The sequence below is a fragment of the Saccostrea echinata genome, unplaced genomic scaffold (assembly GCF_033153115.1).
Source record: "Saccostrea echinata isolate AGI-Se365-2 ecotype Australia unplaced genomic scaffold, CSIRO_AGI_Sech_v1 ptg000030l, whole genome shotgun sequence".
Classification (NCBI taxonomy): domain Eukaryota; kingdom Metazoa; phylum Mollusca; class Bivalvia; order Ostreida; family Ostreidae; genus Saccostrea; species Saccostrea echinata.
In genome coordinates this window covers 30,450,899-30,464,520 of record NW_026889779.1, presented here as the reverse complement: position 1 = coordinate 30,464,520, position 13,622 = coordinate 30,450,899, and the positions used below count along the sequence as shown (strand labels likewise).

At 32.1% G+C, this 13,622-nt stretch overlaps 1 protein-coding gene across 1 annotated transcript in view; it reads left to right on the top strand.

The window, feature by feature from the left end:
• The window catches only part of LOC133197687 (uncharacterized), a 70,125-nt gene extending 59,004 nt beyond the window's left edge, over positions 1-11,121 (top strand). Inside the window, exons 34-42 of the mRNA XM_061333825.1 lie at positions 4,075-4,225; positions 4,429-4,511; positions 4,730-4,923; positions 5,684-5,761; positions 6,032-6,194; positions 6,912-6,983; positions 7,204-7,320; positions 8,990-9,112; positions 9,315-11,121. Of these exons, the coding sequence (XP_061189809.1) occupies positions 4,075-4,225; positions 4,429-4,511; positions 4,730-4,923; positions 5,684-5,761; positions 6,032-6,194; positions 6,912-6,983; positions 7,204-7,320; positions 8,990-9,112; positions 9,315-9,389 (1,056 nt within the window). The 3' untranslated portion in view covers positions 9,390-11,121. The remainder of the gene's footprint in view (positions 1-4,074; positions 4,226-4,428; positions 4,512-4,729; positions 4,924-5,683; positions 5,762-6,031; positions 6,195-6,911; positions 6,984-7,203; positions 7,321-8,989; positions 9,113-9,314) is intronic.
• Positions 11,122-13,622: the final 2,501 nt, after the last annotated feature.

The following is a 13,622-nucleotide window of genomic DNA, read 5'->3' as shown; positions in this document are numbered from 1 at the left end:
TTGTTTTGGTCACATGATCATGATTCTTACCAGGTACGCACAGATTGCGTCATCGACAGAAATAAAAAGCGTATGTAAAAAAAATTTTGTTTTTAAAGAATAATTAACAAGGAAGGTATCGAGTTATGTTAATTTGTTATTTAAACATGTAAAAATGCAAATCTACATCTTCAGTAAAGATTCTTAATCATATATTTTGCACGTAGCTTAAGATATTGGATGACACCATATTGCTATTCATAGAATGGTATGTTATCTTACGGATCATTGTTTACTTGCGTTTTACTTACCGATATTAAAGTCAAGATATATTCTGAATGCAAATATCGTCATTTGCAAAAAACAATTGCTGATTGGTCGAACGATGTCGATCAACTCCAATCACAACTTGAGAAAAAAATTCCAACTTTTTCTTTTTTTTTAATTCTTTTTATTATTTTTTTGTTAAAATGTTTATGAATGCCTATCACTTTTTTAGAAGGTTTAGAGTTACTGCCCGTTTGTATGAAAAATTGCATGGCGCTATCTTTAGCAATGGAGCACGTGGATAAGTAAATAATGAATGAAAATTGGTGAGAAATGCATTATAGAAAAAATGTTTAGAAAGAACAGTAAAGAGAGCGAAATTACAGTTATGTCAAATTTATGAAATTTTGTTACTTATACCACATATGCTATCAGTAAGTTTTCAAATACCATGCATTTAACATGGTTAAAAGCTTAGGCAATGTTAAGATGTCAGTGTTCAAGGCTCCAGGGAAAAAAAATACAAAAACCATAATTATCCAACCGCAAACCGTATGAAATCTTAATGCATTTTAAAGAAAATATTAAGCGTTTACTTTATATCAATGTTTGAAACGGGACTCGGGTGACCGTTCATAAAAAGGTCTATAGACAGGACCAATTTAAGCAAAAAGTGAATCTCGCTCTTTATAATTAAAAATCCACAAATATGTAATTTGATACCTCAAACGTTTTAAGAGAATTTGCGTCACCTACAATACACGAGACAGTTGATCGATTAAATAGAAGACCAGAACTTACAACAACAGGCTTCAGGGAAAAGCAAATTATCAGAAAGCTAAAAAAAAAGTCTCATGTTTAAAAACTAGCACATTTTAACAAGCCTATTAGGATCAATCTAAAAAAATATTAAAAGGCGTTAAGACGCAAAGTGAAAAGGAGTGATAATGCGGAAAAGGGTGTTATAAAGCGAATATACTGCCAAAAAAGGCGTGATAACGCAAAAAAAGCTGACGGCGTTGTACGCCTTTACAGGGGCGTTATACTGCAAAGTAAAGGGCTTTATTATGCAAAGTGAAAGGCGTTATAACACGATAAAAACTTTTTGGTAAGGCGTAATAATGCCTTTCAAAAAGTCGTTATTACGCATTTTAAAAGGCGTTCATAAGGTGTTTTTACACCTTTTAAAAAGGCGTGATATTGCGAAATAGAAAGTCTATATGAACTTTCTATCTATAACCTACACAGTCCTATTCTGGGGTATACACCCGAATTACGTCAATTTCATTTCTGTAAGGGAGTTAAGCAACCATTTAAATCAGGAAAATAGTTTGCTTGCTAATTGACATGAGTAAAGAAGATTTTTTCAAAGGTGTATTTTCAATACACGACTAATTTAGTCCCATGCCTAAGACTGAACCCTTTACCCCAAGGATACGAACTACGAACTTCACAATTTTGTATAGGGCTAACTGCTCACAAAATAATTTCAACAGTTTATAGCTGGATATCCAGGAAGAAGTGTTTTTAAATATTTTATATATTTTCAATGTTTTACCAACTTAGTCCTACGATCCAGACTCCAGTCTGATGCCATACACCTTGATCAAAAGTCATGGATTACACAATTTTGATGTACATTTACTACTTGCACATTATACTCTTGCAAAAATCTTGTTTGCTTTTTTCCCAAGAGGAAAGAAAAAATATTTTCAAATGTAAAATAATTACCAGTTAAGCCCCACAAATATTGATTGGGTGGTAGATTTAAAAGTTTCAATATATTTTGTGTCTTAAATCCCTTTTTTAGAATGAGGAGAATATCATGTGATAAAAACTGTTATCCAATGATTTATAACACATTAATTTATGCGTTTAGAGGCTTTAAACTCATGGTTCAGATTCAGTATTGGTGAAAGTCCATCAGCAGAGTATTTTTATCAGAACGACTTTAAATTTGTTTTGAATATGGTGAATCGGTGTTTGACACAATATCCTTTTTTTTTTCCATTGTTAAATGTACATACCATGCTGTGAATGTAAACAATTATTGTTGATGTTTACAATAGTGAAATGTCAAATTATTATTTTTTTATTTATAGCCACTAATTATTGTAAATACATGCTGCTGTGATTAAAAAAATGAAAATATTTTTAATACTTATGACAAGGTAAAGTAAAAATTAATGAATTATTCATCACTGCAAGCAGATACTTATTTACAGTTCTGTTCAGGCACATACCTATTTGATTCAGTTAGAAAAAAAATAAAACAAAAGGTTTCAAAGATAAATTTCAAAGGATAGGATGCTCAATTAACTCACAAATTTTATCTATTTTTGAAAATTTAATATTGAGACCACACTATATTAAGCCTAAAATTCATTGAAAGTAATTGAAGATTTAATACTATATTTTATATGTTAGCATCACTGTCAAAAAGTGTTTGGAATCGGTCAATTCCATGTTTGATGCAAATTATACAAAACAAATTTTGTATTGAAGATGTTCTGAGCCATGCAGATGAAGATGATCTTGACCTGTAGATGCCTATAGTAAAAGACATAAGGCTTAACATAAATTCCCTTTAAAACCATGTTTAAGAAATGCAGTAAATATGAAATAATAATGTCTTGAGATAAGATCTTCACTTGTTTAAAAGTAAGCAAACTAAAAAACCAAGCAAATTCAAAGAATTGTGGTTCCATTACATGTACTTTCGGTGTATTAGTGGGCGGGATGCAATAATTTATGGCATATTGTACTGAAGTGTCTTGTCTGTGTGTCCTGTCTAATGTCTGTCCATATAAAAAAAATTAATTTTTGAATTAATAAAAGACACAATGAAAGTTAAAAGTTTCTTACAAAAATGCATCAAACTTCGAATTCAAATATAATGCAATCCAAAAGGTCTTGTCACAAGTAATGCACATGTGAAAAAATATGAAAGTCCTGTCTCTTCTTCAGCAAAATTTACAGCCATTGAAAGATAAATTTTTGATAAGGAGGTCAAACTACTAGATCAAGGGCATGAAATCAAAAGATGGGGCATTCATATTTGACATGTGCATTACCTTTCTAAATGAACTACAATTTTTGATTCCATGAACTTGCCCTCAAAGTTTGACCTACTTTTCAAGATTTTTAACATAGGTGATAACTCTTGAATGAGAGAATATAGGGCATTCAAATTTGACCTGTGCATTACATAGCTGTTACATGACCTTTCAGAATGAACTATGGTTTTTGTCCTTGTGACCTTATTTTTAAGGTTTAACCTACAGTACTTTTTAAAAATTAGTAATAACCTATGAATGAGAGAAGATGAGGCTTTCATATTTTACATGTACATTACCTGTGACAACAGCTTTCAGAAAGAAAATTTTGACTTCATGTCCTTGAACCTAGAAGTTTGATCTACTTATCTAAAATGTTAACTCTGGTCATAATTTTTTTACACATGTGCATTACTTTTGACAAGACCTTTTGGAATGAATTATGGTATTTGACCTCATGGTCTTGATCACGAAGTTTGATGCAGTTTCAAGAAACTTTAATCTCAGCCGTAACTTTTATGAATTCACAAATTAAATTCTTTGTTGTATGAGGAACAAACAAGACAGGACACACAGACAAGACAGTTACAATATGCCATAAATCATAAAATGATTGAATCCCAACCACTAAGATACCGAAAATGATGTCAATTCTAATACTTTGAAAATGCCTGTTTTGTCTTATACCTGGTAGAGTAGGTTAAAATTTGCTGAGATGACTTTGAAAAATCTTTGATTTATTGATGTATATGAAGATTGTTCTATTTGACAGGCGGCCTCGTACTACTGTACCCGTGTGGGATTTGAACCTTTTGCCTATAAAGGTCTGGAGACGGGCAGCAGACAGGTGGTATCTCATGTCGTCAAACAGAACAAAATGATCTATAACTTCCAGTCTGCCTTAGAGCCCAACAATCCTAAAGGTTTGCTTTTACAAAGGACTGACAAAAAAGTATTTAAAATCAAATTTATTTCAATGATGAGTAGTCTACATTCTCATCTGGAGAATTTTTGGAATTTTAACTGTGGACAAATTATTTCAAAATGAAATTTGTCTTTGGTATACTACATAAATTCTTTTTTTTTTTCTTTCTCTTTATGTTACTGTTTGGTTTCCATTTTCAAGAGATGGGAGAGCATATTGTGAAACATGGTGATGGGGTCAAGGACATTGCATTTGAGGTTGAGGACCTACAGGCCATATTCAAGGTCAGTTTTTGATTTTCTTTTACACCCCATGAATCAGAGTTAGACCAGTCTTCACATTCATATCCTACCCATTGAACATAATCATCAGGGGGTGTCATTCAACGTAGCAATATTCACCAGGATTATCTCCAGAAATTTAGCCACGCAATAGTTATTCTTTTTGTACATGCATGAGTTATTTCTCCTCTATCAACATAGACAATTTTTAAATTTTATAGAGAGCTGTCACTAAGGGAGCCATTGTTGTAAAAGAACCATGGGAAGAGTCAGATGACGATGGCACAGTCAAAATGGCCGTCATCAAAACCTATGGGGACACAACACATACACTGATTGACAGGTCTGGATACAAAGGCTTGTTCTTACCTGGATATAGGGCTACAACCTACAAGGATCCACTTGTTGAATTGCTGTAAGTAAAATTCCCAGCAATTGGGTCCTTGTTAATTTCACGGTTTTGTGTCCAGCTGGTTTGCTAGTGGTTATATTGGGTGCAGATGCTTGTCTAGGAATTTCCAAGTCCAACTTGTGCATCCATCCAAAACACAGGAAGGGCTCCAAGAAAATGTAGTCCTTTATAGTTTTCATTCGGCATTATTTATCAGTATTTCTAGATAGATTGAACACACATTAAAAATACTTAGACACACCTGAGAATATTTTGCTGATTGTCATCGACATTTTATGGTTTACCAGGGTACCTGGGATTGAGGATAAGTAGCTTCCAATATCATATACTTTAGGTACAGTAAAAGACACTTATAATGAACACGCTTATGAAGAATTGATGCATACAGCCAAGTGATTTTCATTCCTTATGGCTTTAAAATACATTTTGAACTTAATGGATATAATGAATCTCGTTTATAATGAAGCAGAATCTTCTGTCCTTAGCACTTCATTATAAGCATGTTTTACTGTACTTTATTTACACACACACAGTAAAATGCACGTTACTCTATTAGACTTGTTGTATAGATAATCAGATGTCAGTAGTGTGTGGGTGACATTCTACATCAGAGATTGGTCTTATTTCATACTGAGGTCAAAGAGAGTGGAAAAGATTTTGAGAATGAAGTTTGGCAAGTTTGAAGAAAAACATCTAGATAAAAAAGTGTATGGATATGTACTGTAAAATGAACATAAATGTACAATTATGTCCTTTATTGCAGACCTAAACCAGAACTTCAGTTTGTGGATCACATTGTGGGAAACCAACCTGACAATGAAATGACTGACATCGCAGACTGGTGTGTATGAACTTATTTCAGCAGTGATTCATATCTAACAAATGATATATCTTTGACTAAGACAAAATCTAAAACAGTTAGAAGCAGAAATAGACAGATGTTTGATAAAAGAAAAAAGGCTCAATGTATTGAAGGTAGAAAATTTTTATTTAAGATTCTTTTGTTTCATGTTCATTCAGATGTACAATGTAATACAGAATGTTTTATAACATGTAAACTGTCTCCCCTGAAATATTTATGTTTTCAGAAGTACTATTGCTATTTTCATAGGTATGAAAAGAACCTGATGTTCCACCGTTTCTGGTCCGTTGATGACTCTCAAATCCACACCGAGTACTCTGCTCTCCGTTCCATAGTCGTCACAAACTATGAAGAAACCATTAAGATGCCAATCAATGAACCAGCACCTGGGAAGCGGAAAAGTCAGATTCAGGTGAAGCAGAAAAGGAAATAAAGTTTAGATTCTGATTAGTAATATAACATCTGTATGACAGTAAGATGTAGGATAATTAGAAATTATATCAAAATACATACAGATACAATACCATTAACAAGCCATGAGCAGATGTAGATATAAATAAAAAAAAAAATAAGTCCCTATTGAAAAATTCCTTTAAAGGTCAGACTTCCTTACATCATTGAGATCATCTAAAATAGATCATTTTAAGAATGAGATGTGGTGTCTGTATAATGCTATTAAGAAAATCAGAGACAGGTTTGAAAAGTTCCCAAAGGCAGAAAAATACACCATTCCAGTACAGAAAATGGTCACAACACTAGGGGTAAATAGTAGGTGCTGATAAGAAGAATCGGCATTAGGCATGTGGAGGGGGGGGGGGGGGGTTCTGTTTAATACAAACTGAAATAGTTAGCCAGTGTGAAAGGCACAGGATTTTACAGTTGTCAGTTCTGAACTGAAGCAATAAATTGTGTAGAATTCTCCTCTGATTCTGTTTTACTTTATATTTGATTTTTTTAAAATTACTTTTTGTCCTGTTGTATTTGGGTGACTTGTAAATGAGTGATTAAAGAAAAAAATTCAGAGAAAGTTGCATTTCTTGATGGGCTAACAGTAGATCTTGTTATTTAAAAGATTTTGTTGCATAAAAATTTAAAATTTTGCATTTAAATGATTTGTATTGATTTCCAGGAATTTGTTGATTACTATGGTGGAGCAGGTGTCCAGCATATCGCAATGAACACCAATGATATCATCAAGACGGTAAATATCACACAACTCAAATGTATAGGATTAAAAAAATATATGAATTTATATAAATACATGTATACATTGTTTCTCATTTTAATTACAAATGCAGTTTTTGCCTGGCATTTCTCTTATGTAAAGGTAATTTGCTTTAGTCAGGATTCTTAATTGTTTCTCTGATTTAGGAAGTAAAACTGTCTATTTTTTTTCTAACTTGCTGCTTTTGCATATACAGGTTTCTATTCTTCGTGAAAGAGGTTTACAGTTCTTGGAAATCCCCAAAACTTACTACAAAAACCTCAGAGAGAGGCTAAAGAAATCAAAAGTGAAAATAGCAGAGGACATGGACAGAGTGAGTACCAAGCATATTTGCATTACTTTGTAAATCAGTGATTTTTTCCTACCCATTGGGAAAGGGTCTGATACTGATTCAATTGAGAAAAATAGCATCGAAATAGAACAAAGGGGAATTTTCTGTTGCATCAACAAATGAAATTAATTTTGTGTTTATCTTTATCTCATTACCTATTAATCCACGTTTTAAAGAATAATCGACAAGTATTCATTGTTTTACATATTAATGTCCCTTGTTCTCACATTGTCATGCTTTCAAGTTGTCGAAAATGTACGACACTTCCATGACTATGTTGTTGACAACATGCATCCCACCATATTCCACTGATCTCTACTTTCAATTTAAGAGGAAGTAAAACATTTAGTTAACTCACACAAGATTTCATATGAAAAGATTTACAATGTCATTGTTGTCTGTTAATCGGCAGTTGAATTGGAAATTTTTAGTCTCAAAATTGGGAGATATTAACACTTTTTAGCATTTGGAATGGTACCATTTTTCACTACCAGTTATGTAAGGAAAAATAAAACACTGTCAATTAGTTAAGTAACAACACTCGCAGGGTTGTATTTAATATACAGACAATAAAGTGTATAACTGGTTTTAAAAAATTGTAAGTTTAGGTAAAAATGCTACTATGTATACATAGTATTTTATGATCACAGAAATTCTTATTGATGACATTTTTGGTTGTGTAAAAATACAAGGCCTGAAGGAACAGCTGTTTTACCTAAAACTTAGTTTCTAGGAGAAAATAATTTCATGTTCATGAATAGTGTATATTATTTATAGGGCTGGGACGATACTGAACTTAGCCGATCCGACACATATCATGATACCTTAGGTGCGATACGATACATATCACGATACATTTAAAACCAAATAAAACTAGAAATTTTTTTTAGAACATTTAATTTGGAACATAACAGTGTATGAAAATAAACTAATTCAACAAATGAACTGTGAATTCAAGTTTCTTGACTCAAATTACAGTCAATTATATTAAAATTAATCAGAAATCTTTAGTTAATTTAATATAATCCGGCGTGTCTGACGCCATTTTGACGCTTATATCTTGCTTTCTGTATCAGCAAGACGTTTGTACTTTATTTGTGTTTGTTTAAACGTCTTGATGATACAGACTAAAGGACTAAAAATTTTGAACTCTAAAGCCCGGACATTTTTGGAAATTAAAAAAAAAGTGCGGTCAGGTATCGTGATACTAAAATTAGATGAATCAATCTGTAGATCGTCAAAGTGAATACTGTGATGCATCGGTGCACCGGTGGATCGTCCCACTCCTAATTATTTATAGCTATTCAAAATTAATAATAATTGATGTTCATCATATTGTGTATCCTCTACCTAACTGTTTAAAAAAATGACCCTTGAGTGCTTCACTCATTAAAGATGAAAACATGAATACTCAAAAGTTTGACCATTAGAGGTCTGCCTGAAAGTACCGGTACAGGGTTTTAAAGACCATATTTAGATTTTGGGAGTCCCAGATAAAATTTAGAGGGTTACAAAAATTGTTTTAGGAAAAAAAAGGTTTCAGATTGGTTTTAATGATATCTGTTAATATATACAATTTCACTAACAGCAATAATTTGATTAAAGGAAAGAAAACAATATCTGTTTTCATATTTCCATTCATTTCATTTAGATTCAGAAGTTGAACATTTTGATAGACTATGATGACAATGGATACCTACTTCAGATCTTTACTAAAATCATGCAGGACAGACCTACCCTTTTCCTGGAGGTCATTCAGAGACACAATCACCAGGTCAGTGTTTGACCTCAGGTCACCTTAAGGTCAACCAGAGGACATTCAATAATTTTTAATGTAATTTATTAAAGAACTTTGCTTCCCCACTCAAGTATTTTATCATATCTAGTACAGTGTTTGATACATTTTGTTCATAGCTGAAAATTTCACATTGTCAAATATCTGTAACACCTTTGTTTTTTAATTTTTTTGCTTGTAGGGATTTGGAGCTGGAAATTTCAAGTCATTATTTGAGGCTATTGAGTTGGACCAAGCTGAGCGTGGGAATCTGTGATGGACAGGACATTGTGTGATGTTCAGTGGGATTTTGGAGGGATCAGATAGAGTGACATATAATCAGTACTGTGTACATTGTTCCTATGCTTTCTCTATAGAATCTCATCTATAAACATATACATATAATTATGTATATACTCCAGAGGGTGATACTCTATCTGTTTTTTGTCCATTTTTTTGTGAAATTGATTCACACTTTGTATTGTTTGATATATTATGTTGGGACTGACCAAAAAAGTTTTTTGTCACCATCATATTTTTTTTTTTTTTTGTAAGAAGGACCTGGAAATCTCAGTTTGATTTTTATTTTAAAAAATCCTAGTCAGTAGTAAAGTTGTCATGTTGCTTTATTTTATCAGAATCTGTTGATTATCAAAGTCTCCTAACACTATTTCTTTCTTCCTATGCTAAAAATTAACATTATAATGTACATGAGGGGGTAATATATGCTATATATATCTACGCGTTAGCGCTTCATGATAAATATGCAGGCATGAAGCGTTGTAGTTCATGTACATCATGAATTCTCAAAAATTAAATGCATATCTTAAATTTACATTATTTTTCTGATGACTTGCCAAATATTTTTGTCATTCAACAATCATTTTTGGAAGAAAAAAAAAGTTTGCACTATTTTTTGACTTCAATCACATCACAATGGAAATATTCTTGCTCATCCCTTGGTAGTTCATGAGAACATGAACTTTTTCTAATTTGCAAAGAATCTAACAGAAAAATATTTGGAAATGTAAATATTTACAAATAATTATACATAATCAATGTAAGTGTAATGTTTTTACTTCTAATAACACATAATTAACAACATGTAAAAATCTACTTTTACACTAGTATGACATACTGGATAAAAAAAAAATTACTCTGGGCAAACACTACATAGTACATGAATGTAAGTGTTTTATGGACTGTAATACTACCCCCCCCCCCCCTTTCCAATTCAAAAAAAAATGTTGCGAGTACATCAAAGAATGTCTCATTTTTATCATGTGATACTACTCTCATTTTTGTGACATCCAGATAGATATATTTTTTCATGAAATATACAAATGTCATGTGATACTGTTCTTATTTCTGTGACATTCAATAAAAGGAATGTAGTCTATACAGTAAAACACAGTTATAGTGGACATGCTTTTTACAGCAAAGAGGTTTTCCTTCCCTGTAGATTTAAAATGTTTTATGAACTATATGGATATTACGAATTACGTTTATAACGAAACAAAACTGTTCATCTCTGGTTCTTCATTATAAGCGTGTTTTACTGTAAATTGTAAAACTTGCTATTTATAGAAAGACTTCGCTAAATAGTCAAGTGTGACACTTTTTGTAAACTGTTGTGATCAAAGTAATACCTTGTGTTGAATTTATCGGTAACAACAGTTGTCATTTTATAAAATACATTTTCTCTAGGTGGTGACCAAGGTCTGTGTCAGAAACCTTGATTATACTTGTAAATATTGATGCATTGTGGGATTGCTTTATGTAAGATCTGGTTTCTATAGAGATACAAATAGAGATTTCGACAATATATGTTTCATTTACTCTGAGTGAGAGATTATATTGGAAAAATTTCAGCAGTTCAAAAAACAAGATTTAAAATATCAGCTTTATGAGTAATTAAAATAGTTTTGATTGTTTTGTCTAATTTAAAGCTATCTTTGGTATTGTATTGTAGTTTGAAGTAATAATAAAATCACTGAATTTTCAATTTATTTATCATTATTTTCTTACAGAAAATTTGAAATAACAAAATTTCTAAAATCAATAGCATCAAAACATAGACTTTTCAACACTTTACACAACCATTCCCCATATACATGTACTTTATAAATACCAGACTTTTTGACATCATAGATAACTGCTTCTTCAATCAAAATGGAACATGCATTATATTTTGTCATTGGTCATATACAAACTTATTTTATACACAAGTGTATTCTTATGAAGCAGGATTTAATCAAAAACTTCTACATGAAAAAATCTCTTACTCTAGCCTTTTTTCAATATTTAGGTATATCAACGGTGTTTTATCAATTAACAATAATCATTTTCACTCATACTTCGGTTTGATGTACTAGTATCCCATTTGACTTGAAATAAAAGACATCACAGAGTCTGACGCAGCAGTTTCATATTAGGACGTTCTTCTAGAAAAAACAGTGGCAGATCCAGGAATTTCATAACGGGGGGAGGGGGGGGGGGCTGCATTGAAGCCCCATTGGGTCCAGGGCAAAGCCCTGGTGGGGGACCGGGGGCCCCGGAAGCTGTTGAATTCTTACAAATGAGATGTTTTTTCCTTGATTTTAGGATAATGGACATATAAGTTCTACATACAAAAAATTCAAACGGGGGGGGGGGGGGGGGGGGGGCGTGCGCCCGGCGCGCCGACCATGGATCTGCCTTTGAAAAAAAAAGACATTGATGACAAACTAAATAATGATTAATATGATGACTACAACTTTTCTGTCACCAACTTCCCTTATATATGCAACAATATTACCAGTATCACCTGCAAATAGTACTTACGACTTCCGGTTCATTTGATGTACAAGATTACGTCCTACTTGCAAACAATTCTAACTGAGATAGACTTCTGACAAAGGTGATGATAAAATGGTATCAAGTATCTCGTTAAAAATCCACATTTCGCAAATTCCTTAGTCGATACAATGATCTAATTTGCAAATACAATCTGTTGTTAGGTCGAATGTTGACTGACATTTTTCAAATTAATTGTAAGACCATCATTTTCATATTGAATTCTTCTTGCTCTTATAATCAGAAACCGATGGGGAGAATTATGCATCTTTATATAGTGTACTTGTCTATCACGATTCAAACTGTTGGAAGAGTTGCGTTTTTAAAGAATTATATTTGATATAAATTATTTAAAGTAACCATGGTAACATTGTTTGAATAAATCAAAGTCGATAAACAATTTTGTCTAACTTTATGTACTTTATTATGTTTTATTGGTTTACTGAAATGGAACCGAAGCTGTAAGAGAGGTAATATTTTGAAAGAATTTTACGGAACTTACTATTTTTAATTACCATGGGACAACCGTTTCTTGAAATGAAAAATAGATGTAGAGAATTACAATTATATCACAGTGTAGTATAACTTGTACCAATTTTTATTGAAATCAAATCAAAATTGTTGGAGAATAACTTTTTTTTAAATTCGATGGCAACACCATCGAAATTTTACAAAATGGATAGAGTTATATACCTTTGCGTAGCCTACTTTTGTATAAAAGTTTAGCGAGTTTGCCCCTGTGTCCATGATGGCTTATTCATTCATTCATTCCTTAAAAAACGATATAAATGTTACAAGAGGTACACATACACATATTTAAAACAAATTGCAAGAGCAGAGAATATTTCGAATGAGGAGAACAGACAAATTTTGGTTAGATCTATAAATTAAGGGTTAGTTCGCCATGGATCGGACACCCTCTTACTTGAATATCTAGAGAAATCTAGTTTTGCAAAACAGCCATATTGTATCCAATATGGTAGATTTCTGTTCAACGTATTATGTAAGCTTTAAAAAACAGAGATAAAAAATACCATCAATTCGGAATAATTTCTTACTCATATGATTCTACCTTTTACTGTGTCCTAGATCGAAATGCACTCTTAACTTTACAAAATGACTAAAAGTTGATGGTTCCTTTTGAGTTTAAAAATCTGAAGCGAAGCTTGGTTAGCAACCCTAGATATCTTTGCTCCTTTCAAAAATATTAACTATTGTAAAGAAAAAAACTTCATACGTTCATGTACTGTGCTTCAACGTATTCTAGAAGTGGTGTATATCAGATGTACAGAATTTCAAAAACTCCAAAGAGCTTTTAGAAAATTTAAAAATCACCAATTTTTTCTAAAGTTATTAACATCGAAACGTACGACTTTTCTACACTTTAATAACCATTCCTCGCGATAAATTAAAAAAAAAAAAACAAAGCTTTTTGATATCATAAGCAATTGCTTCTTCAATAAATATGGAACTCGGAAATTTTCCTATCTTGTGATTGGCCATCAACAAAATTACTTTGTTAAAATCACTCCGATTCTACAATAAATTACACTGAAGTTGATATTAAAAGGATGCTGGAGTTCCTCATTGACAACAATTATGTAGTCTTCGGAGACCAGGTCTTCCAACAAATTGTAGGAATTTAAATGGGCACTAATTGCGCTCCTTTATTAGC